This window comes from Nicotiana tomentosiformis, chromosome 12 (genome assembly GCF_000390325.3).
Source record: "Nicotiana tomentosiformis chromosome 12, ASM39032v3, whole genome shotgun sequence".
NCBI classification, from domain to species: domain Eukaryota; kingdom Viridiplantae; phylum Streptophyta; class Magnoliopsida; order Solanales; family Solanaceae; genus Nicotiana; species Nicotiana tomentosiformis.
In genome coordinates, this window is record NC_090823.1 from 87,224,439 (window position 1) to 87,250,628 (window position 26,190).

General features: G+C 37.9%; 2 protein-coding genes and 1 long non-coding RNA gene across 3 annotated transcripts; all 3 read left to right on the forward strand.

Moving 5' to 3' along the window:
- Positions 1–208: 208 nt before the first annotated feature.
- LOC104093011 (uncharacterized) lies at positions 209–613 on the forward strand. Its single transcript, XM_009598719.1, has one exon. The coding sequence runs from the start codon at positions 209–211 to the stop codon at positions 611–613; it is 405 nt and encodes a 134-aa protein (XP_009597014.1).
- A 2,573-nt stretch (positions 614–3,186) lies between these two features.
- Positions 3,187–3,699, forward strand: LOC138902985 (uncharacterized). Its single transcript, XM_070190892.1, has one exon. It carries the CDS (start codon positions 3,187–3,189, stop codon positions 3,697–3,699), a length of 513 nt encoding a protein of 170 aa, XP_070046993.1.
- Positions 3,700–17,044: 13,345 nt separating this feature from the next.
- On the forward strand, positions 17,045–20,545 carry LOC138903674 (uncharacterized). Its single transcript, XR_011413008.1, has 2 exons — positions 17,045–17,916; positions 19,470–20,545. It is a non-coding gene; the product is annotated as an uncharacterized lncRNA (long non-coding RNA).
- Positions 20,546–26,190: the final 5,645 nt, after the last annotated feature.

Sequence of the window (26,190 nt, forward strand, 5' to 3'; positions counted from 1 at the left end):
GCCTAGGAAAATAATATAACGAAGTACTGAAGGAAAATAGCAGTTTGTCACAGAAGATGACGGTAAATATTATTTTATCATGTCTTACTTCATACGCCTGAATAACTTACTTTGACAAAAATGCATTAATACTTGTCATGTCCATATTTTATTAATGATATCTATTTAAATTTAGGTAAGGCCTTCAACCGATTATGTATATGTAGTAATGGATGCTGAACAAAGACGGAACATAGTCTGCATGCAAAAAAGGGAATGCTCGTGCAAACAATTTCAAGTGGATGAGATTCCTTGTCCACTTGCTATGATAGTATTGGACTACACACACATAGAAGTATCCAAATATTGTTCTGCCTATTACACCAAGGAATACTTCAAGAAGACATATGAAGTATCAGTTAATCCACTTCTAGATGAAACTATATGGGACTTTCCAACAGAGGTGCTAGATAATGTGGTCCTACCACCGATAGTGAAGGGCAAATCAGGAAGACCGACGAAGTCGCGACGCACGGGACTTTATGAATATTTGTATACTGAAACAGTTACCTGTGGACTGTGTGGAAAACAAGGACACAACAGAATAACATGCAAGAATGCTCGAGATAACTAGTAGATGTTCTTACAATGATTTAATATTTTGTAACTATTTTCCTTGTGAATGTTACAATTAGAATATTGAAAAAATAATGAGATTTACAATCAGATTCTCTCTGATGTATGAATAAAGATACTACTTTTTATCGTAATGAAAGTATTGATATAAGTTTTATTCCAAATACTATTATGGATGTCACTATACAAATAAATATACAAAATAGATGTCAATATACAAAATATATATAAAAACGATTGTCACTATACAAAAAATATACAAAATAGACTGTCACTGTACAATTTATATACAATAGACTGTCACTATACAAAAGATATACAAAATAAACTATCGCTATACAAAATATATGTCACTATACAAAATATATACAAAAACGACTGCCACTATAAAGAAAATATACAAAATAGAATTTGTTTATTTATATAAAAAAAAAAATAGTCTGTCACTATTGTATATACAATTTACATACAATAGACTGTGACTATACAAAAATTATACAAAATAGATGTCACTATACAAAATATATACAAAAAAGACTGTTACTATACAAAATTTTACAAAATAGACTGTCGCCATGCAGTTTATATACAGTTTAGCTGCCCCCAAAACTTCATTCACAAAACTTCCTATAACAACTTAACAACACCAGCTAAATTTGCAAAACCTGTCGAAACATTTTAAAACTGTATAAATTACAAAACTAAAACTGTAGAAAAGTCAAAACTACACAAAATCTGAAACTTTTAAAATTTCACTATTAACTGAAAACAAACAAGTCGCAATTAAAAGTAATATTCAACATTAGCATTTCAAACATATTGTTCAAAAATTTCCCAAACAAAAAGCATAAAACGTGATGTAAGTATGCAACTGTATCCAATCATAAGACAATATCATAACCAAACTACTTCATCTTAAAACTACATGTGAATTTTCCGCTAAACTATCCCAAACTACTTCATCTTGCCATTTTTTCTTGATATCCTTCAAAGTCTCGTCATCACCAATGGCATGTGACTTGCCATTTTTCTTGATATCCTTCAAAGTCTCGTCATCACCAATAACATGCGTCTTGCCCTTTTTCTTGTTATCCTTCAAATCCTTGTCATCACCAATGGCATGCGACTTGCCCTTTTTCTTGTTATTCTTTTTTGTCAGACCCTTCAATCTACCAGTAGACTCGTCATCACTAACTGCATGCGCTCTTTGTTTCTTCACTCTATAATCCCATAGCAATATACCATATCGGTCTCGTATCCCATCAATATCAATAGCTTTAGAAATATTGCTGCCTTGAATGATGTACTCAGCAAATGCAGCAACATAAATACCATAGTCACTACATACAAGGTCGCACATAAACGTTGAATAAGTTAGTATAATATCCAAATAGGAATTCATGTACAAAAATAAATAAGAATAAGAAATATTCAATAATAATTTGCGTGTTATCTTGCATTGGCAACCCATCAACGACATGAATCTCAAAAGGATCAATGGCGGGAATTCCCATAGGATTCTCTTTTGTGTCCTAGAAACCAATACGATGAAGGAAATATGGGCGCAACACTGAGTATGGCTCGATTGATCTCCGAACTACACTATTCTGCCGCGCGCCTCTCATAGGATCGTATGCATAAATGCACAGATCTTTGAATGAAAGTCTCGCCAATATCCAGTGCCACTTATCAGACAGATTTATAGGAAAAAAGGACTTCATCAACAATACACCAAGGAACATTACATCTTAAAAAATACCCAAGTATATACTCAGCAGTTGGATCTGTTTCAGTAATCAAATTCATGTCTTTATTTTTCTCCAAAAACTCCTTGTACAAATTCTAAATCAAGCAATTAAACCAGCAGTCGGTAGTTGTGAATCTTACTGGAACATCAATACCGTACTTCTCTTTCTTTCTCAAATAATAAAAAATAACATCAATATGCTGAAATATGAAGAATAAATACACACAGTCAGAAAATTATATTATGAGAAAACTAAAATGTATGTTTTATGTATAAACCGATTATACATTTTACAGAAGATACATATACAAAAAAGATACTCTTCCAAGTTGATACATATTTTCTATTGCCATTATTGTTCTAGTCCTTTCTTCTGCCTACCATCCAAGGGTTACCGAGTCCCATTTCTCATCTTATTACATATAGAATCTATATGTAATTACAACATAGATAAAAGAAAATAAATGGCATTTATGCTAACAAATTAACATCAATATGCTAAAAATATGAAGAACCATTATAGTATTGACTTACTGAATCACACAGGGGTAGGCCGGGATATGCAAATATGAAGAACCATTTTTTTCTCCAATATCATCCACTCCAAATTCAAAGATTGTCCCTGATGAATCATGATAAACAGATATGGTTCATAACACGAAACACGAAAACTTACAGTGCATTAGTCCTTAAGCCTCTATTGATGAAAGTGTTCCACTTACATAATATTCTAAAATCAACAGGATTGTCAACATTTTCCTGAAAAATATACAAAAAGTTGTAAAAATTATAATAACAGGTAAAAATAACAAATAAGCATAGTCATGAGAATACCTCTGAAGCACAGCGTTCACCTAGAGGAAGAGCTACAAGAAATTAGAAGTTACAATCCAAAGAAGAAAAAAAGTTCAGGAGTTAACATCCCTGGCACTGCTAGGGCAAACAAGAAAAGGAAGGCTGCCTTTTCTATCCCTGTTGAAATTCCTCCCACAAGAGGAAGACCCACAAGAAGTCAGAAGAAGCAGAGTGAGGCTGAACTGGGGAAAACCTTAGAAGAAAGTAAAATAAAAGATGCTTCTAAGGGAAAGAAGAAGGTGAGTGATCCTGTTGAGGCTGTTGAAATTGATGAGATAGACCTGATCCTTCGAGATGAAGATGAGACAGAAGAAGTGGAGGTTCTGACTCCCAAAGCTAAGAAAGCCAAGACTTCCACCAAGAAGTCTGTTTCAAAGTCAAAGTCCGTTGAACCATCCACTTTGGCTAAAAGAACCAGGTCTGCTGTGAAATCAAGAAAAGTGAAAATTACGGAGGAAGAAAAATGGAGTGGAGAAGAATAAGAAGAAGATTCTAATACTGAGAAAGACAAGATGGTCAAATTTGGAAAGAGGACTATCTTTAAAGGTAGACTCCTCAGGGACTTGGAGGAGGAAGAAATGGTGATGCTTTTGGAGAAGTTACAGTTGCAAACCTGGAAGGACATGGTCCTTCAGATGGATGGCAGGCTGGCCAGGAATGAAATTATGGAGTTTATGGCCAATTATGAGATAAAAGATGGTAGGGTCACCAGTGTGGTAAAGGGACTGAAAGTAACTTTTGATGAGAAAGAGATGGGAGAGATCTTGGGTGTACCTGCTGAAGGGTACAATGATTATAAGAAACTAAAATGGCCAAGTCTAGAGAATCTCCCTACTGCCCTTGCCATTACTAGGAAATTTGGTGACAATAAAGAGGAACTTGAGCCCAAGGCTATTTACAAAAGTGAGATAAAGCAACCCCACAAAGTGCTATTCGAATTTGTAAACAAATGTGTGCTGCGTAGGCAGTAAAGGAGGCACATTGCCACATTTATGGACCTGGTCCTTATGGAATGTTTGGATAGTGGGAGGCAAATAGCTGGCCTGGGTTTATAATCCAGCTTCTTGACAGGGTTCTAAATGGTACCAAGACTCATGCCACACCCTATGGCTTTATTCTCACGGTTGTACTTGCGTACTTCAAGGTACCCATCAAGAAATGGGAGGTTGGTACAAGCAAGGATCATTTTGGGGAAAATACTCTGACTGCTTGTGACTATGAAGTCCAACCCACTCCTAAAGAACTTGGTTCATCCAAAAAGGTACCAGTGAATAGCAAAGTGCGAGCCTTGGTGCAAGAAAGTGGGGCCAAGGATGCTGAGATTGATAGGCTGAAGAAGAGGTTGGCAGAAGTGGAGACTGAGAGAAATGCTCTCAGAACTGAGCTGGCAAAAGAAAATGAGAAGAATGATGGCATTCTTCAAGATATGCTGAAACTACTCCAAGCCAAAAATCAAGAACCTGGTCCTTCCTAGCCTTAAGCCTCCTAGCCTAGTGTAGATCAACCAGTGACCCAGTTTGGGATTTGTTTTGTTTCTTTTGCTCATGTTCCAATATTTTTATTTCTTCTTATGCTTTATGGTAGGATCTTATCAATCACTGAAATTCACTGTCTTTTGCTCTAACTGTTTGTTTATATTTATTTGATGGTTAAAATTCTTAGCTTGATCTATGATGACTAACCCATGATTGCATTTGAAGCAGCCCCAGTGGCCATGAGTAAGTTTTGAAATCTGGTTATCTTACTTATTTATGTAACTTTTCGATGATGCCAGAATGGGGAAAAGGGGTTGTGCTTTACACTTTGAACAATGATTTTTATAACCTAATGTATCTAGTCCTTGATGATAAGTGATTAAAAGGAAAAGTGTTTCTAACATTGTGTTGATGTTGAGCTAAGTTGAAACAGGGCCTAAGCTTATGAAAAGCACATGGTTTGTCATCATCAAAAAGGGAAAATTTGTTGGCCCAAGTGAAGGTTAGTTTTGAAGATTGACAAATGAAGCTCAGGCATGAACCAGGTCCATCCCTTGTGTACATAGACATGGACAGATTCGAGCATGTGGGATGCACGTGAAGGAGATAAGCTTAAATTAGTATAATTGATATCTCCTGATTGTAAATATTGCATAATTGATATGGAGAAGGATTCCTTACTCAAAGAGAACACTATCCAAGATAAGGAAGGAGTTAGAAGTTGAGATCAACTAGAACTCTTCCACCAAGGAAGAGTAGCATTAGAACTCTAGTTATTTCTTCATCTACTAACTCTATATATTGCAGGATGTTCTCATTCTACATGCATGCACAAAAGCAGAAGTTAAACGTGAATTGGGAGCAAAATAGCAAGGCATTTTGTAAGCAATTCGTGTGTGATTTAAGTGTGCAAACCTGAAGCTACATGAATCAGATAGAAGAACCAATTCCAAGTGTCCGTCTTTTATTCTAGTTCAATTGTAGTAGGTGTTTTCATATTGTACCTTTCAGCTTTATCTAGAGGCAATTGTAATAGGAACTCAGAGTATTCAAGTGTAATGACCCGATCGGTCATTTTGAGCTCCAGCGCGTCATTCAGCGATTTGAGGCCTTGAGTAGCTTCACTTAAGGTATTATGACTTGTACGCATGGTCGGAATTTAGTTTCGGGAAGTTCAGAGTTGATTTGGAAAGAAAATTCTCATTTCAAAAGCTTTAAGTTGGAAGAATTGACTAAGGTTGGATTTTTGAGCAAACAATCTCCGAATCGGAATTTGAAGGTTCCAACAGGTTTTTATGATAATTTTGGACTTGGGCGCATGTCCAGGTCAAATTTTGGATGACCAGGGAACGTTTCGGCATCTATTGTGGAAGTTAGCATTTTGGAAGAATTCCATAAATTTGGGTTGAAGTGCATTTTGATGTTATCGATGTCCGTTTGGATTTTTCAAGTTTGGGAATAGCTCTGTATGGTGATTCGGTATTGGTAGCGCGTCCGGAAGTGGATTTGGATGTCCGTAGGTCATTTGGAGCCATTTAGCTAAAGTTAGAAATTTGAAGATTTTTGAGAAGTTTAATCAGGAGTGGACTTGTTTTTGATATCGGGGTCGGATTCCAATTCCGGAAGTTGGAGTAGGTCTGTATCGTAATTTAAGACTTGAACGCAAAATTTGGTGACACTCCGAGTAGTATAAGTATATTTCGGTGCGTTCAGAGTAAGTTTGAAGAATTTGAATTTCTAAGTTGAATTAATTACGTTTCAGGTATGATTCTTAGTTTTGATGTTGTTTTACACATTCCGGGAGTTCAAGCGAGTCCATTTTATGATTTCAAACTTGTGGGTATGTTCGGGCAGGACCCTAGGGACCCGAGTGTTAACCGGACGAGGCTCGGACCAATTTTGGAAATTGGAGAAAGAGCTAAAGCTTCCAGCTTCTGGTATGATCGTACCTGCGCATGGGCAGCCGCAGGTGCGAGCTCGCATGTGCGAGCCACCAATCGCAAGTGCGAAGGAGAGGAGCTGGCCAACAACCGCAGATGCGAGGTATTTTAGCGCACCTGCGAACACGCAGGTGCGAAGGATTGGCGCGCAGAAGCGGATGGATGCACAGGAGCAAATGGACAGGCGCACATGCATTTTCGCAGAAGCGATCCATTATCCGCAGGTGCGGTGCAAGGCCAAAAGGGGGAAATGCGCACCTGCGATGAATTTTCCGCAAGTGCGGAACCGCAGGTACGAGTGTAACTCCGCAGGTGCGAAAATCGCAGAAGGCAAAACCTTCATTTAAGTTAGTTCTTCACACTTTGAGTTAAATTCATAGATCATGGATAGATTATAACCGGTAAATCTTGGAAATCAAGGGTTTAAATAAAAAACCTATATTTTTATAAAAAGGAGATTTTTTTTACCACGAAAATGGTTATGGAATTTGGATAGAAATTATATGTTTGAGTTCATAAGGCAATGGGTAATGATTATCTTCGAAAAATTTTGGAATCCGGGCACGTGAGCCTGAGGGTGATTTTATCGACTTTTCAAGCGAAGTTGGGAATCGTTGTAAATAGGATTATAATAAGTATTTGAGTATATATTAATGGGTTTGCATAATTATTGACTAGTTTTGGAGCATTGGGCATCAGTTTGAGTGGTTGGAAAGGCTTTGGAGCCGGTTATGGAATTTTGGAGCGAGGTAAGTCTCCTTTCTAACCTTATAAGAGGAAATTAACCCCATAGGTAAAATAAATTAATATATGCTTCTAATTGTGGGGGCTACATACGCACGAGGTGGCGAGAGTCCATACGTAGCTACTAGCTATGCCTATATCCGGGTAGTCTAGGTTTACATCATACCTTATTGACATTGATGTCGACTTATGTTATTGTTTTCCTTGAGAAGAAGCAGGATTGAGGTTGAGTAATAATTGTCTTGAAAGAATAGAAATTTGATGAAATTTAAGATTTAAAAGGTTTTATTTGAACTTCGAAATTTAGAAAAGAATTGAGGAATATTATAATAGCTTAAGAAATCTATGAGTAACCGCGTTGCATGCATGATTCACGAGCAATGTAATATTCCTTAAAAAGCTTCAAGTTGAATTTCCCTTATTTTGAAAAGAATCAAGAAAGAAATATGATTTAAATGTTAAACTTATATTTGGCAGCGTCGCAGGTATGATTCGCGAGCGGGGTATTTCTATACATTTATATTTGACCGCATCGCATGTATGATTCGCGAGCGGGGACCGCGTCGCATGAATGATTCGCGAGCGGCGTAATAGATGCATCTATGGTTTATGTCGTTCGACCCTCGGCAGTGCACAGTTTATTTTTATTGTTGGATCGGGCCATACGACCTCGGCATAACTTGTGAGTGATTGTATTATATGCTTAGGAGATTATAATAATTGATATTGCCTCGTTGGCCTGAGATATAAACTGTTAAAATGATGAAAATCAATTTGGGAAATTTCTTGTTAACAAAAGAATTGTTTACTTATTTCATGATATCGGGCTTACAGCCGTTCTACGTGATCCATGCTTAATCATATCAGTGGTATATTAATTATAGCCCATAGTAAGTGTCCGAGTCGACCCCTCGTCACTACTTTTTCGAGGTTAGGCGGGATACTTACTGGGTACGCGTTGATTTACGTACTCATGCTACACTTGCTGTACATTTTTGTGCAGGTACACATATGTTTAGTCGCCTTGTGGGCGCAGAGGTGCGATTATGGTGGGGGCTTAGGTGAGCTGCATTCTATACGACGCTCTGCAGTTAACAGAGTCTCTTTCAGAGCACTTACATTTTTTCTGTCCAATTTGTATTCAGGACAACTGTTGTATTTTATTTTACATTCTTAATAAATGCTCATGCACTTGTGACACCGGATTTTGGGATGATTATGGTTTGCACTGTATTGGAAATTTTTAAAGATATTATTACATATTTTGTAAACTCCATCTTTTGCTATTTAATTGAGGGGAAAAACTATGATTTCAAAAATATTAAAATGAGAATTTATTAAGTATTTATTGTTGGCTTGCCTGACAGCGGTGTTCGGCGCCAACACGACCCTTATGGATTTTGGGTCGTGACAATATGGTATCAGAGCACTAAGTTCACTTAGGTCTCACGAGTTATGAACAAGTCTAGTAGAGTCTTGCAGATCGATACAGAGACGTCTATACTTATCTTCGAGAGGCTACAGGGCTGATAGGAGCGCTTCCCTTCTTGATTCCTCATCGTGCGATTTGATTCCTTTGAGGCTTATGCCTTCATTTTCTTCCTATTCGATCTTGCACGACGTGAAGCGCCTATTATAAATTTGAAAATCGAGGAATTTTAATGGTACTGCGGATGTGGTGCGGGATAATTCTCCCTGCGTATTTGATTGGACTAACGTCGTCGCCTTTTGGAAGGATGTTCTATCATCTCAGCTCAGTAGCTGTATTTCTGATGGTTTTGGGGCTATGCACCAATTGCCATGACGATTCGTGTGTTGCTATTGCACCGTGTTTGTGTAATGGAAGGATGCTTGTCTATGCGTCGAAGCAGTGAATGACTTAGAAGGAGGTTTACTCAGTGCATAATTCAGAGATCCAGTATTTTATTTCCGGCAAAGGAAGGCAATCGGACTAGGAATGTTTAGATTTGGGTTGATGGAATAACGAGATTTGGTATTTTCGAGCGTGGTAGAATTTTCATCAATAATGTGGTTTCGTCGCCCTTGATTGAATGTGTTAAGTTCGCCGGTGTTATGTTCTTCATCAATTTGCCTTCAGGGCAGGGTATTGTGAAATAGTGTCGGGGAAGCGGCTGTCAGAGATCACAATGTGTGATGGTTCAGGATTGAATCGGTGTTCTGGGTGTTGAGGGCTCAAGGAAGATGATCTTCGGGGAGGTTTAAAGTTGGTGGCGATCTATTGGTTCAAGTTCTACAGAGATGGATATTGATTTAAGGCAACAACTGGGCAGCGAAGGATGAGGAAGGACATGTGGGAGGTGTCTCGCGATGGTTAAACTTCTAGAAGGCCAAGTGTGAGAAATAGGAGTCGAGTAGTTGCTTAAAGGAGAGGGTTTGACTAAAGTGGGAGAGTGGCAGAGTAGCATATGGGTTTTGTGGTAGGATGACTACACGCCTGGAGAAGAGGTGAGAGTGAATTGGGATTCAGGGTGGACAGTGACGAGGTCTACGGACTTAATTCAAAATATTGGCTATTATACGGTGGGAGATTTGGATACAATAGAAAGGAGTTGCTTGATATGAAGAAGGATACAATATGACTTTGGATTTGAAGGTATTGTCGCACCTTCAGTTGATGTCCGTGAGGAGTGGACGGATTTGTACGACTGGTGAATGAGCACATGCTCAGATGGGTTATCTCCTAGGAGTAGGTTAGCGGTCGCGTAGTGTTGATGAAGCTTCTACGAAGAATTCTACGGGCTATCCAGTAAGCGGCTGGATATGTAAATGTGGCTAGTAATTCAGAGTATTCATAAAGGGTTTAACAAAAGGATTTCGAGAAATTTGGCAGGTTGATTGTGCAAGATCAGGGCGACGGTGAAGAAAGAATATTGGTGTGTTCCAGGGTTATGCAATAGTAGCTTCAAGCTAAGTGGGAGAGTCCCACCGCCTACAATTGGATTGCATAGTCGTCTATTTGTAAGAATTCTGGTTATCGACATAATGATAGGTTATTACGACTAAGGAAAGAGAACCTCAGTGGTAACTCGAGCAAGTGATTTGAGGAATGTGGGCTAAAGTTGGCCTTATCGATTCATGCTTAGGCTTTGGGAAGACTCAGGATTTACGCTTCGTGTAGAGGCGAGTTACAAGGAAGATGATTCGGCCAGGTGCTTCTTTGAGAGGGTGCTCATGTGCTAGCAGAGCCTTGGAGTTGATTATATTCGGGACCAAGTCAGAGTGGGTGAATCTCAATAACGATCCAAGTGGATTCAAAAGTTAAGGTCTGGTGCCTAAGGATTTCGAGTCCATAGTATGGTTGAATATCGAGCTTTTGCAGCGGATTATAAAAGTGCCTTGGAGTGTTCTATGTTATCTTCAGTATGCGGTGTAGCAATGGAAGAATGGTTGAAAATAACTTCGGAATCGTAAAGGAAATATCAGAATGGGTGTACCAGTTAAAGATGTGGATGTGCGCACAAGGAGGGTGTGAGATGGTTCGTGGGTTTTGGGGACAATGTGGTCTCGTGAGATGAGGTCACTCAGGATGAGTGCGGATTGAGTTCGTTATATTGATAAAGGAGCTGTTGTTATTTCTAAGGAAGATCCAGAGTAAATTAGGAGGAGTCGGGTTTGGTTAGCAATGGTTGAATCGGCATAATGATGACAATGATCAGCTCCTTCAGTGTGTTGGGTTATTCATGTGATTTGTAACGGTACGTGCGAGGTTTGACGGTTGCCGTAATTGATTTTATTTGGAAGCATTCAAGAATTATGGCATGTTATGTGTAGACAGATCCTGGAAGAGTTATGATGGTTTAGACCACTACTTGAGGTTGGTATTTTCTGCGGATATGAGAATTCAGTCACGTGTTGCAATGGTTCTTTTGAAATGAGTTAAGTAGAAGGTTTCTATATGATGAAGTGTTTACCCTATTAGTGGTTCATGAGTTATGATGAAATTCTTGTACTCTTGCGCATTGGCATGATTAAGTGCAGTAGTCGGCATGGGATTCGGAAGTTGAGTATCAAGGTTGCAGTTTGGTATTGACAAGGATGTCATGAGCTCGGATGAGTAGGAAAAGGAATTTAGATGTTTAGAATAAGTTGGTATTGTCTCCAGCGTCACCTAAGATCAGTGTCCTGTGTAAGAGGCTTTGCGTACTGATTGCGGATTCTTGATATGCTTTACAGCATTTGTGTGACCGGTGGTATGGATGTGCAGACTTGTTGCCTGGTGCGGAAGGTCGTGGGAGCGTGTCCCACAGAAAGATTATGTAAGAGTGGCATGTAGTCACTTGATTGAGTGAATATTGAAACCAAGTATGAAGATTGTGGTAATATCGCTGATTCGAGAATTTATGCCTGGAGGGCGCTCGGTTCACTTGGTTGCGGACTGTGGAAGTTTTAAATATGAATATGGGCTCTATATAAGGCCGGATGTGTTCATTTCAGCATAGCGCTCCTTATGGAGGAGTATTCGGACATTGGATGTTATTTCGTCATCGGCTATTTCATGTAATACTATATTGTGTTGTATGAGTTGTGAAACGGCTTGATAAATTTCCTATGTGTTGAGGTTCCACGTAGCGATGGTGTTATGTGAGCGGGATGGCTCTCGAGATTCAGATCACATATCGCACCTTAGTTGTGCTTGAGTTTTGTAGTGTATGGCGCTGTTTGTCCTCCCAGGGATGTTATTATGCACATTCGGGTATTTTGTAGTAATAAGCATTCTAGCTCGGTAAGTATTTCCTTATAGATTTTATGTGTGTATCGGGTGGCATGCCGCCACGGGTATGTTGCTTGGATCGGGTTGCACGCCGCAACAATGTGATGTTGAGTACAGTCCCCTATATTCTATTTTGTGTGTTTTGTGTCCCATTTTCTGAGGAAGGTTCGTAACACCTTTTTGGTTGTCTAGTTAGTTACGTGGGTTGAGTAGTTCTTTCTAGAGTTCATTTTCCTCATGTATCACGTCGAGTTGTAGCTTATTGGCACATTGTGGCATCACATGAGACTTTTTGACAGCGTCTGAGGTGGCTTATTGCCTGAACAGCTTATGCTGGGTGGGACGAGATTATTGGACCTGGGGTCAGTGTGATCAGATTGGTATGAGGCATAGTTAAAGAGTAAATATCGGTATTCAGTCTAGAATGAGGTAATGGTTCTTGTCATGGTGAGAAACTCAATGAATGGTTGACTCGGCAGTGGGTTGTAAATTTCTACACATCTTTTCCGCTGCGGCAACATTACAAGAGTTGGAGAAGGACATGTACGTGGCATGAGGTGTGTTGTGGACATCAGGTTCATGGGATTTTGGCTATTGTTATCAGAGGATGTTATTATGGTCATGTGAATTATGTGGTGCATGGTGTGAATTTAGCAAAGGTATGCAGTCATGTTTTGGTATATTGGGTGGTGATTGATACTGTGATCGTATGTTGGAAACAGGCCTGGCAGAAGATTTCGGATGTTAGAATTGGTTCTATGGCAAATTTGACTAAACAAAAGGGGCATCTTTAGATTTACTCGAGCCAGTGTGCTCAACTGAGTTGTGGTAGCACAGGTAGGTGCACGAGGTGCTAAACAGTGATTTCGAACAACTCCAGCGCAGTTCTTAGCACGTTCGAGGACGAACGTATGTTTAAGTGGGAGATAATGTAACGACCTGACCAGTCGTTTTGAGCTGCAGCGCGTCGTTTGGCAGTTTGAGGCCTTGAGTAGCTTCACTTCAGGTATTATGACTTGTACGCGTGGTCGGAATTTAATTTCGGGAAGTTCGAAGTTGATTTGGAAAGAAAATTTTCATTTCGAAAGCTTTAAGTTGGAAGAATTGACTAAGGTTGGATTTTTGAGCAAACAATCTCCGAATCGGGATTTGAAGGTTCCAACAGGTTCGTATGATGATTTCGGACTTGGGCGTATGTCCGGGTTAAATTTTGGATGACCCGGAAATGTTTCGGCATCTATTGTGGAAGTTAGCATTTTGGAAGAATTCCATAAATTTGGGTTGAAGTGCATTTTGATGTTATCGATGTCCGTTTGGAATTTTCAAGTCTGGGAATAGCTCCGTATGGCGATTCGGTATTGGTAGCACGTCCGGAAGTGGATTTGGAGGTCCGTAGGTCATTTTGGAGTTATTTGGCTAAAGTTAGAAATTTGAAGGTTTTTGAAAAGTTTGACCGGGAGTGGACTTGTTTTTAATATCGGGGTTGGATTCCAATTCTGGAAGTTGGAGTAGGTCCGTATCGTAATTCAAGACCTGCACGCAAAATTTGGTGTCACTCCGAGTAGTATAAGTATATTTCGGCGCGTTCGGAGTAAGTTTGAGGAATTTGAATTTCTAAATTGAATCAATTGGGTTTGGGGTATGATTCTTAGTTTTGATGTTGTTTTACACGTTCCGAGAGTTTGAGCGAGTCTGTTTTATGATTTCAAACTTGTAGGTATGTTCGGGAAGGGCCCCGAGTGTTAACTGGACGAGGCTCAGACCAATTTTGGAAATTGTAGGAAGAGCTGAAGCTTCGAGCTTCTAGTATGATTGCACATGCGCATGGGCAGCCGCAAATGCGATCCACCAGTCGCAGGTGCGAAGGAGAGGAGCTGGCGTACAACCGCAGATGCGAGGTATTTTAGCGCACTTGCGAACACGTAGGTGCGAAAGATTGGCACGCAGAAGCGGATGGATGCGCAGGAGCGAAGGGATAGGCGCACCTGCGTTTGCGCAAAAGCGAGCCATTGTCCGCAGGTGTGGTGCAAGGCCAAAAGGGGGAAATGCGCACCTGTGAGGAATTTTCCGCAGGTGCGGAACCGTAGGTGCGAGTGTAACTCCACAGGTGCGAAGATTGCAGAAGGCTGAACCTTCATTTAAGTCCGGAGTTGCGTATGCTTAGCTCATTTTCTTCATGTTTTGGGCGATTGTGGAGCATTTTGAGAAGGGATTTCAACTAGCAACTTGAAGGTAAGTTAGTTCTTCACACTTTGAGTTAAATTCATAGATCATGGATTGATTATAACCGGTAAATCTTGAAAATCAAGGGTTTACATGAAAAACCTAGATTTTTATAAAAATGAGATTTCTTTACCACGAAAATAGTTATGGAATTTGGATAGAAATTATATGTTTTAGTTCATAAGGTTATGGGTAATGATTATCTTCAAAAAATTTCGGAATCTGGGCACTTGGGTCAGAGGGTGATTTTATCGACTTTTCAAGCGGAGTTGGGAATTATTGTAAATAGGATTATAATGAGTATTTGAGTATATATTAATGGGTTTGCATAATTATTGACTAGTTTTGGAGCGTTAGGCATTAGTTTGAGTGGTTGGAAAGGCTTTGGATCCGGTTATGGAATTTCGGAGAGAGGTAAGTCTCCTTTCTAACCTTATAAGAGGGAATTAACCCCATAGGTGAAATAAATTAATATATGCTTCTAATTGTGGGGGCTACGTACGCACGAGGTGACGAGAGTCCGTACGTAGCTACTAGCTATGTTTTCCGTGTAGTCTAGATTTACATCATACCTTGTTGACATTGCTATCGATTTATGTTATTGTTTGCCTTGAGAAGAAACAAAATTGAGGTTGAGTAATAATTGTCTTGAAAGAATGGAAATTTGCAGAAATTTAAGATTTAAAAGGTTTCATTTGAACTTCGAAATTTCGAAAAAAATTGAGGAATATTATAATAACTTAAGAAATCTATGTGTAACCGCGTCGCATGTATAATTCGCGAGCGGGGTAATTTTCTTTAAAAAGCTTCAAGTTGAATTTCCCTTATTTTGAAAAGAATCAAGAAAGAAATATGATTTAAATGTTAAACTTATATTTGGCCGTGTCGCATGTATGATTCGCGAGCGGGGTATTTCTATAAATTTATATTTGACCATGTCACATGTATGATTCGCGAGCGGGGACCGCATCGCATGAATGATTCGCGAGCGGGGTAATTGATGTATCTATGGTTCGTGCCGTTCGACCCTCGGCAGTGCACATTTTATTTTTATTGTTGGATCGGGCCGTACGACCTCAGCATGACTTGCGCATGATTCTATTAATTGCTTCGGAGATTATAATAATTAATATTGCCTCATTGGCCTGAGATAGAAAATATTAAAATGATGAAAATGAATTTGGAAAATTTCTTGTTAACAAAAGAATTGTTTACTTATTTTATAATATCGGGCTTACAGCCGTTCTACGTAATCCATGTTTAATCATATCATTGGTATATTAATTATAGCCCATAGTAAGTGTCTGAGTCGACCCCTCATTACTACTTCTTCGAGGTTAGGCGGGATACTTATTGGGTACGCATTGATTTACGTACTCATGCTACACTTGCTGCACATTTTTATGCAGGTACACATATGTTTAGTCACCCTGTGGGCGCAGAGGTTCGATTATGGCGGGGACTTAGGTGAGCTGCATTCTATACGATGCTCCGCAGTCAACAGAATCTCCTTCAGAGCACTTACATTTTTCCTGTCCAATTTGTATTCAGGACAACTGTTGTATTTTATTTTACATTCTTAGTAAATGCTCATGCACTTGTGACACCGGGCTTTGGGATGATTATGTGTTGCACTGTATTGGAAATTTTTAAAGATATTATTACATATTTTGTAAGCTCCACCTTCTGCTATTTAATTGAGGGGAACAACTATGATTTTAAAAATATTAAAATGAGAATTTATTAAGTATTTATTGTTGGCTTGCCTGGCAGCGGTGTCCGGCGCCATCACGACCATTATGGATTTTGGGTCGTGACATCAAGTTAGAGTTAACTTGAAGGTGTCCCAGCAATTAGAGGTTGGTTGCCACAACGGGGTTAGAGTAATCCTAGATTTATAAAAGTATTTTGTAAATGCAGTTTTTGGCTCAGTGATTTAGTGGAGAGTTTGGAAAAATCCTACTGAGAAGTAGGTCATGGTTTTTTCACCTTTTGAGCCAGGTATTTTTCACGTAAAATACTTGTGTTCTTTACTTTCCGCATTTACTATTTCAGCAATAGTAGGTTAAGGAACACTTAGAAGAACCAGGTCCTTCCATAATCAGTTTAAGCGAAAAATTGGATACCACACAAATCACCTCCCCCTCTTGTATGGTATTGAAGTTAAAACATCAATTTCTCACCTAAAATTCCCTATAAAAAGAATGATTGAGCTGCTTAAAATATAAAATAAACATGGCAACAGGACAAAGTTATCAAATTTTATCCCAAAATGATCTAAATATGCCTGCTGAGTCTGACTAATGCACTCTTTTTGACCAATGTGTACATGAAAAAGATTAACAATGGAGGAACTTTTTGTAACTTTACAATATTTATGGTCAATGTATCGTTTACATTTTCAAAAAAAATTAATTTTAAGGGTAAATGAAAAAAATTTAAATAATTTATTTTGATTTTGTAAATTGAGAAGTAATTCGGTACAAATATTTTTAGTGATGTGAATAAGTAATATGGACGGAGAGAGTATTAATAAGAGATTTTTCCTTCCTATACAATATTTGAAATTTATTTACCAAAATTGTCTTAATTTTGTATATTACCCGCCCTAACAAGAATTACTTACAAATTATATAATTATTAGTGTCTTAAATTATGGGATTTAGTTACACCCTTTTTCTTTTTTCTCTCCTCTCCTCTTTCCCCACTCACTGCCGCCTCTCTCATCAATTTTTCCTTCTTCATCACTCTCTCTCACCGTCTCTCCCTCTCTCACTATTTGTGAATGAAATTTCAGATATGAAACCGGTGAAATATGGCACAACCGCACAATATATACATGGCTTGAGGAACGAAATTAGCAGTTCATGATTTTAGGGGGGAACTGCTCATTCTTGTACCTATAATCATACATGGGATATACTCTGCTGTTATTCAGGGACATGGACTTTGGAAAATCCACGATCATCGGAGACGGCTACATCAAAGAATCCAACAACTTAAACGGGACGACAACAATTCAAGAAACTTGTAAAGTGCCTACAATAGTGAGAATCAAATAATTAGCCTGCTTTCAAGAACATTTTGAATTGTAATTTGGAGAGGTCATAGTATTGTATAAATCTACGTAGCATATACGAATAATATAGGTGTATGGCTCAAATCAATTGTATACATTAGGCTAACAAATATATTTTTATTATATAGAAGAGCTAAGTGTGGTCGACCAAGGGAAAATTTGACATTTTACTCAATTATAAAAATGCCTTCCTCTTCCCGTGCCTCTTTCGAGAACAATCAGTTCTTTTAAAGAATGGCTTTTTGAAATCTCTACACATTTCAGGTTAGCTTTTATCTCATTTTTGCCCAAATTTCGTCCAGTTCTCTTCCTCACTCTCGAATTTCACAACTGAAATTTACGGTTGATGTCCTCACTATTCTATCTAATTCTCTCCCCAATTTCACTGCTGATGTGAAGGTTTTTCAATTGTCATCCTCACATAACTGCAATCCTTTTTTTAATAGCTATAGATTTATTCTCCAGATTATGTGCCCTTCCTTCGGCAAGATTTGCCCTTGTAGCCGGTGAGATTGCCGTTTTTTTCTTCTTCTTTGTTCATTTTATTGTTTTGGTTATTATTATTTTATATTTTTGGTGACTATTTGTTGTTATTATTTTATATGGGTAATTTATGTAAAATAAGATTATTTTCTGGCAGCTCAAAGTGCTGGGAAAGATGTCGTTCTCGAAAAAATTCTCAGTCTGAGTTCAATCCTATTTTATTTTATTTTATGAGTATTTTTTCTTATAATTCTATGTGGCTCCACTTAGGTTAAACAATTTGGCAACTCAAATATTGGGGGGAATTCAGTTCTTAAAGAGTGCAAATTCCTCTTTATTATTGTTACCATAGTCAAAAAGAGTGAAATTCCTCTCTTTTTTCAGTATAAATAATGAAAGTTTATGTGGATTGATTTCGTGAAGGAAGAGTATTGTTGCAGCTCGGATAGTGGAAGATTCAGTTTTTAAGAGCGCAATGTTTATCTGGCTTCTGATTTTACTTGTCACATGCAAGATCATAGGTTTCGGTGCTCGACCGTATACAATTTTACTATGTGCTTAGCTGTGTGTGACGACATGTAGTAGAATTGTGGAGTAGTTGTTCATATAGTACTGGAAGTTGTCAAAGTCTAACTTTATATCCAAATGAAAGAGGAAAAGAATTGCTATTTCTGTTTGACATGTAAAGCTGTGTATTGAATAAGCGAATGAAGTTGCGAATGACTATACTTGGTTGCATGCACCAAATGATTATTTTTTTGGATAATATATGTGTATTAACCATGATGTATCCATAAGTGTAAGTTTATTGTTAAAAAACTTAATGCGTTTTTTCCCGTGTTGTTTGTTTTTGTTCAGATCTAAAGAAGTCTTAAATTCTAAAGTTTAATGTTAAAATGGAGATAGAAATCTTGCTAATTCCTTTTCTTTTAAGGTGTTTTAGAAGTTATGACTTGTGAGTTTCATCTATTCTATTATTCATTACTTTTAAAACACTTGATTATTGATTTTCATCTTTACTGCGTATTTGGGGAAAAAAAGAAACTGAGAATATTTTTTTGCTTGCAATATCTTAAGTAGGAGGAACGAATTTTTAAAGAACAAACAACGGAAGAATAGGAAAAAAGGCACCAAAACAAAATTATAAATAATCCAAAATAAAAAGACAACTTCCAGGATATCACTAGACGTTTTCTTGCGCTGGATAAAACTACTTGCAAATATAAAGATATCCATGAAGCAGAAGCATTCTCAGTAATAAGAGGTAATTGTGCTTGTTTTTCTTTATTATGTAAACTATTTTAGCATAATTGAGGGTGACAGTATTTTTTGTATGTTTATTCAGATCAGATCGATAGTGGGTTGAAGAGAAACCTATAAACTTAAGACTTAAATGTGTAGCCTAACTACATGTGAACTTTGCTATTCAAGGCTCTGAGATATTACAAGTCTTTCTTTGATTATCTGCTTTCTGAGATGACCAAGAAGATACGTCATTGTTTTGTTATTTAGTGGAATACTTTAGACTATGATGTCTTTTATCTGGAGATTTATCTTATTGCACTTACTGTGGTAGGTAAGGTTAATGATCCTGACTCAAAGAGAATGACTATTCATGATAAATGGACAATTTTCAGTAAAAGTATCATGGTAAGCTTCGTATACCTTCGTTTTTTTCATCTCATACAGTCTTTCATCAAGCACCATGTACCATTACAGAGATTTCAGGACATTGTGTATGGTGAAGAACTTTGAACAGTTCTTATTTATACATGGATTGGTCAAATTAAGTTTGGCTGCCATTTTATTTGTAATTCTTACTGAATTTCTTTCCTATCACGCGATCCTCAGTGTCTTGTTTACTAACTAATGCAAAAAGGTGCGATATGTCCTTCAAAATTGTGTTACTAAAGGTACTTTTGTAACACTTCATTTTGTGTATCTGGAATATATTTAGAAGACGAGGTATACTAGTGAAAAAAGCAAAGTTGGTTTACAGAAACTTTGCTTGGATTAAGATTTTGATCGACTTTTCTATGTAGAAAATATTCCATAGAGATCCTATAGATGCTAAGATTACGCAGACGTATTCAGGTTACTCAACTAGAGAGAGCTACATTAGACTTGACAAATGCCTAAGTATCTAATCATTTATTTTATTATGCCAGCTTTTGTTGTGATAAGAAGGAATAATTTCCTAAGAAGTGTGTATATGTTTAGCTTCTAATAAGATAACAATGTATGTATAGTTTTAAGGAACTTATGGTGGTGCTACATTACATTTTATTTTATTTCATCCCTGCGATTAACTTATTACAGGAAGATCAATACGGGAGTTGATATACTCAGCTAATAATAGGATCTAATCATTTGTAATATCAAAGCTTAAAATGCAAAAATTAGTGCTTGCATTCAATTATATTTTCTTCAATTGCAGTATTCACATACTTTATATCCTGATAATATTCCAAGTTGCAAAAAACTAATCACTTCATAGTGTAAATGTTGGACCCGTGCTAGCACGGGCTATACCCATCTAGTATTGATATACACATCCAAGTTATGCTATACCTCAGCTAAATTCTGACCTTATATATGAGAAAATCACTTCTTTCTTGGCTTCAATAATTATAGAACTATTATAAGCCTCAAGCAGCAATTGTAGATTGTATTTCCAAGACAAATAAATTTTATAGTACGATAATACTTTTTCGGCATCTCGAATAATATATGGTACAACAACATACAAATTTAAAAATAAATTTCGTACAAATTTAATACAAATTGATATACATACAACAATATACATACTAAAAATAAACTTCATACTACTAATATACTTATCTACAACTTATCTATAACTTTCATACATATACATCTATTGGTAATCTGTGTTCGAAATCAGAAAATCAAAAAAGCAAACAAACGTTAGTTCAATAAACAAAAATATAAATAATTCTGAGCCCACAAGTTACTTGTGTGTCCTTAAAAATTTAATCCCCTCACTGTTACCCAAAGTTTTCGGATTAATTCCTCCCACGATAGAACGGAATAGCTATTCTGTGATAACGGCACTACAAATTATAAAATTTCAGCCAACTCAACAAACGGAGCAAATCACACTTGACACTTATGTTTATTTAAAAAATAATGTAACAATGTATAAAAGAGGGGAGAAGTTTTCAAATTTTTCATATATAAAAATGAGGCCAAACCTCTAAATTTATTAGCAATGATAGGGTGAGATGGAGAGGTGCCACCCAAAAGGTGCCTCTTCCATTTTCCATTCACACTCATATTTTTAAAAAAAATTTAACAATCTCCCACATGAATGGGGAATGGTAATATGTATAAAAACGTGCAAAAACTTATGTGATTCGCAAGTGAGGATTAATCACATCTGGAAAGTAGATTTCCCTTTGAACTTTCTGTAGTGAACTTATTTTGGATATACTCGGTCAATCGGTAGATTTGATATCTTTGAACCGTCGAACTTTAATGTATACCTAGACAACCATAAGTCACACAATCAACCCTTAACCGTCTTTGGTTCTCATTGTTGTGTTCGTTTCAGCCATGAACACCGCCTGTTTCATAAGTGCATAGAGAATTGGCTTTACAGAATTCTCCTTGAAGCGGCTTACACTTCATACTTACATAGGAGATTCCTAACGTGGTATCCCGTATAAACACCATTTGATATACCCCGTATAAAACTTAAAAACCATAACCTTAACGCTTTATCCTTGGTACTGAACATTGTTTCATTACGAGCATGGGCCAAATTATATCTGACAATATTGAACCGTCATTAATAACTTTGTTTGATCTCCTTGAACCTAGATCTTGAGATCTCCAGTCTTCTAGGTAGAGTTACTGCCACAATAACTTGTCCTCGGCCATAGTCCCATTCCATTCGATGATCTTTCAACTATCTCTCTAGTTAGGCCTTTTGTAAGTGGATCCAACACATTATCGCTTGACTTCACGTAGTCAATTATGATAATTTCGCTAGAGAATAGTTGCCTAATGGTTTTATGTCTTTATCATATATGACGAGATTTTTCTTTATACATAATGATCCTAAGCCTTCCTATTGCCGCTTGACCATCGCAATGTATGCAAATAGGTGCCAATATTTTGGGCTAAGATGAAATTTCTTCAAGAAATTTCGGAGCCATTCAACTTCATCACCGGCCTTGTCTAAGTCTATAAACTCAGCCTCCATTGTAGAGCAGTGATGCATGTTTGTTTGGACGATTTTCAAGAAAGAACAAATCATTTCTGGAAAGGCACTTAAATAACTTTCAAATTTGTAGTTTCATCACTAATCATCAATAAGACTGAACAAGTAATGAATTCACCGACTCTCATATCAATATCCACTAAGGATTGGAGTACAAAAATTATATCATTTAGACATTATATCTAACATTGACTTTTGTCATGCATAAGCTAAAAGCCCCCACATTTTAAATATTTCATCAACATATCATCCACATATAATCAAATAATGAATATATGATTTGAAGCTATCACGACCCAAAATCCCCTATAGGCCGTGATATTGCCTAACGTCATCGTCAGGTAAGCCAACCGTGAATTTTCAACTTAATTACTCATTTTACTATATATTTTTTGAAATCATAAATCCCATTAAATAAATAAAGTAAAAATCGGGTACTCAGTCAAACCCGTGATCCTTTTTACCAATATCTGTATAAGGTACAAATTACAAGATAAAGTGATAATAATTACGTGACTATAATAATGAACATCCACTAGGAACTCCCAAGACCCGGTGCTACAAGTGCATGAGCATCTACTAAAAAATATAATAAAATAAATCTGTTTGGAATACAAATTAGACAGGAGAATGTAAGTAACTCTGATGGAGACTTTGTATGATGCGGATCGTAACATGGAATGCAGCTCACCATAAAGTCCCCGCAATAGTCGCGCCTCTGCACCCAAAAGATCATCAGAAATGTATATACCGGCACAATAAGTGTAGCATGAGTACGTAGATCAACGCATACCCAGTAAGTATCTAGCCTAACTCCGGAGAAGTAGTGATGAGGGGTTGACATCGACACTTACCAGTAGTCCAATAAATCAAATCCAGTAGGAGGCAGGGTAAATAAACAGTATAAACAAATATAGGTACGTGATACAATCCTCTTCTGAACGGTAAACTCAAGCTCTCAATTATAAGTTACCTCATCAACCGGAGTATATATGAAATGGACCTCACCAGATAGGTCGTCACAACTCAAATCAGGAAAAAACACACGGATACGCTGGTTTCTTGTCAAATATTACGCACGACGCTGACGAGGCGAACGACCCAATCCCATACGAGTAATTATAGAAATGCCGAGGCGAACGACCCGATCCCATAATAACGGGTACACCGCCGAGGGTCAAACTAAATGAACCGTAGATGAATCTATTATACTGCCGAAGCGAACGGCCCACTCCCATAAGAGTAAGAAGCTTTAACGGGTCCTTGACCCCACTAACGAATATACGTGTGAGTTATGAAATTTAAGGGAAAACTTTGCAATGAATACGCATAACACGGGAGAAATCTGTAAGGGAAGCATAAATTATTTCGCGGATTATCAAGTAACTTGTCACATCTCTACAATAGTGGGTCTATCACCCTATGCAAGTCTAGTCTCAAGTTGTATCGCGAAATAAAGGAATTAAATGGGCAAAGATGTCTCGAATAGTATAATTATAATATGGCATGAACCTAAGTCTACCGGACATAATGAGGAATTCTAGCATACGCACGGACACCCGTCACCTCATACGTGCGTAACTCCCACAACATGTAGCACATAAGAATATAACACCTACGGGATAAATTTCCCCTCACAGGGTTAGACATGAGACTTACCTCGCTCAGAGGTTCTATAACCGGCTCCAACACCTCTCTAACACCTCAAACCAAATGCCCATCGATCCGAACTAGTCAAACAATCATAAAAACCAATAGAAATATACCCCAACATCATAATTAATTAATTTATTAAATTTCTCGATTTCGCTCGAAAAGTCAATAAAGTCAACCCTCGGGCCCACGTGTCCGGATTTCGAAAGTTTTTTAAGATAAACTTTACGCATAATATTACAAACTCAAATATATATTTTATTCCTAACTTCACTTCCAAAATCGCGGTCAAAATCTGAAATACCAATTTTTAAGTTTTCTCTTAAAATTCCAAAATTCTCACAATTTTTCATATATTTACAAGCCCAAATTCGTATATTTAACTCACAACTTATAGAAATTGCATACCCCATGATAGACGATGAAAATGGCGCTTCAAAATCGCTCCAAGGCCGGCTCCAAAGGAAGAAATGAAATGAAAATGAGCCAAACCCACGTACTTAACAAGGCCCTCTGCAAAGCGATCATCGCACATGCGGTCACTTGACTATATTTGCGGTCCCGCAGGTGCGGTCAAAATTCCGCTTATGCGGTTCCCTTAAGGCCTCCCCTTCTCCGCATCTGCGGGTAAGCTTTCACACCTGGCTTTTGCGGAAATACCTCTCTTCCCCTATTTCGCTCCTGCGACCAACAGCCCGCACCTGCGAGCACGCAGGTGTGGTAGATTTCTCGTACCTGCGAATCCAGCCAACTTCACTCCCCTCCGCTTCTGTGACCCCTTTGGCCGCTTCTGCGAGATCACACCTGATCGCGCTCAAATGAACACCTCTAAACAAGGTATGAAACGGTCGATTGCAATTATAGTAACCCAACGACAAGTCGGTGTCGAATCTACAGGGAGCTAGATGGGAGTTAGGGGTATATATTCTAATACGTGAAATTAAATTATCTTAATTTGCACTTCCACAAAAAGGGTTTTGTTTCTATTTCTAATCTTTACACTAAAGTTTGGAGAATAAAGAAATAATACTAGGATGATTGTTTTTGATATTTTTCAAATTGGTAAAAAGCCTAGGGTTGTGACCATTATCTAAGTGTTTGCCTAATGGGATAAATAACTTAATGCTTGTTTTGTTGATCAGGGTGTGTTATAGCAATCAACTCTCAATTACCCACTTAATACATCTCGGTGAGAGAGTGATTTTACCCAATTTGGCTTTCTCAAGACCAAATGGGTATCACACAAAAAAGTTGATAAAAGCTCAAGTCGGGTTATTACTATCTCTAGGTTGAACTCTTTAATTGGGTTAATCAATCTCTCGATTGACCCAATTCCTTGTTAGCCAGGTTTTCCTAGACTAAGTCTCTCGTTCTCAAGTAGAGACTAAGCCAAATAGGCATGAACCAATATTTGTAACCATTAATTCCACAAATTAAAGCATGAACTAGGCTAAATAACAAACATCCAATCATAAACAAACACTAATTTAATTACCCATAAGGTTAACACACTAGAGTTGGGTCACAACCCCAGTTAAAATCTAGCTACTCATGTTTGGGTTTGAAGAAGAAGAAGAAGAAATACTAATTAAACTCATACTGTAAAGTTAAAAAGATAAAATCTATAGTAAATACACCAAAATATAGAAAACTTCCAAAAGAGGCAAAGAAAAATGGCTACACCACTTGCTCATGTCAAAACTTGACCTAATTTTGTGAAACTTGTCTATTTATACAAGGGTAAAAATTTCGAACAAAAATGCCCTTCGGGAGTATCTGCGGCCGCACAATTCCATATGCGGTCTGCAGAGTTCTTCATCTGGCAGGAGCTGGTATTTTTGTGGCCGCACAATTCTGAACTGCGGCCGCGAGATAATATTTATGTGGTCCCCTCCTCCGCATCTGCGAGCAAGCTTTCGCACTTGTGCCCGTTCCTCCGCTTCTACATAAATACCTCCCTTCCCATATTTCACTCATGCGACCAACAACCCGCACCTGCGAGCTCGCAAGTGCGGTGAATTCCTCGCACCTGCGAATCCAGCCAACCCCACTCCCCTCCGCTTCTGAGACCCCGTTGGCCGCTTCTGCGAGCTCGCACCTGCGTCCCTTTCCACACAGGAGCGATTGCACTAGATGTCACTGCCTCAGCAATTCTTCAAAGTCTAAACTCGATCCGTTTTCAATCTGATTCGCACCCGAGTCCCCCGGGACCCCATCCAAGCATACCAACACATCCCAAAATACAATAGGGACTTAGTCGAAGCCTCAAACAAACTTCGCCAAACGCATCTGAATTATACTTAAAATTCCAAAATGATGCCAAACTTTACGTGCAAGTCACAAATCACGATACGAACCTATTCCGAGGCTCAGAACCCCAAACGTCATCGATAAAATG

Coding starts and splice junctions, on each gene's coding strand:
- LOC104093011 (XM_009598719.1), top strand. CDS start 209: ATGGATGCTGAACAAAGACGGAACATAGTCTGCATGCAAAAAAGGGAA.
- LOC138902985 (XM_070190892.1), top strand. CDS start 3,187: ATGAGAATACCTCTGAAGCACAGCGTTCACCTAGAGGAAGAGCTACAA.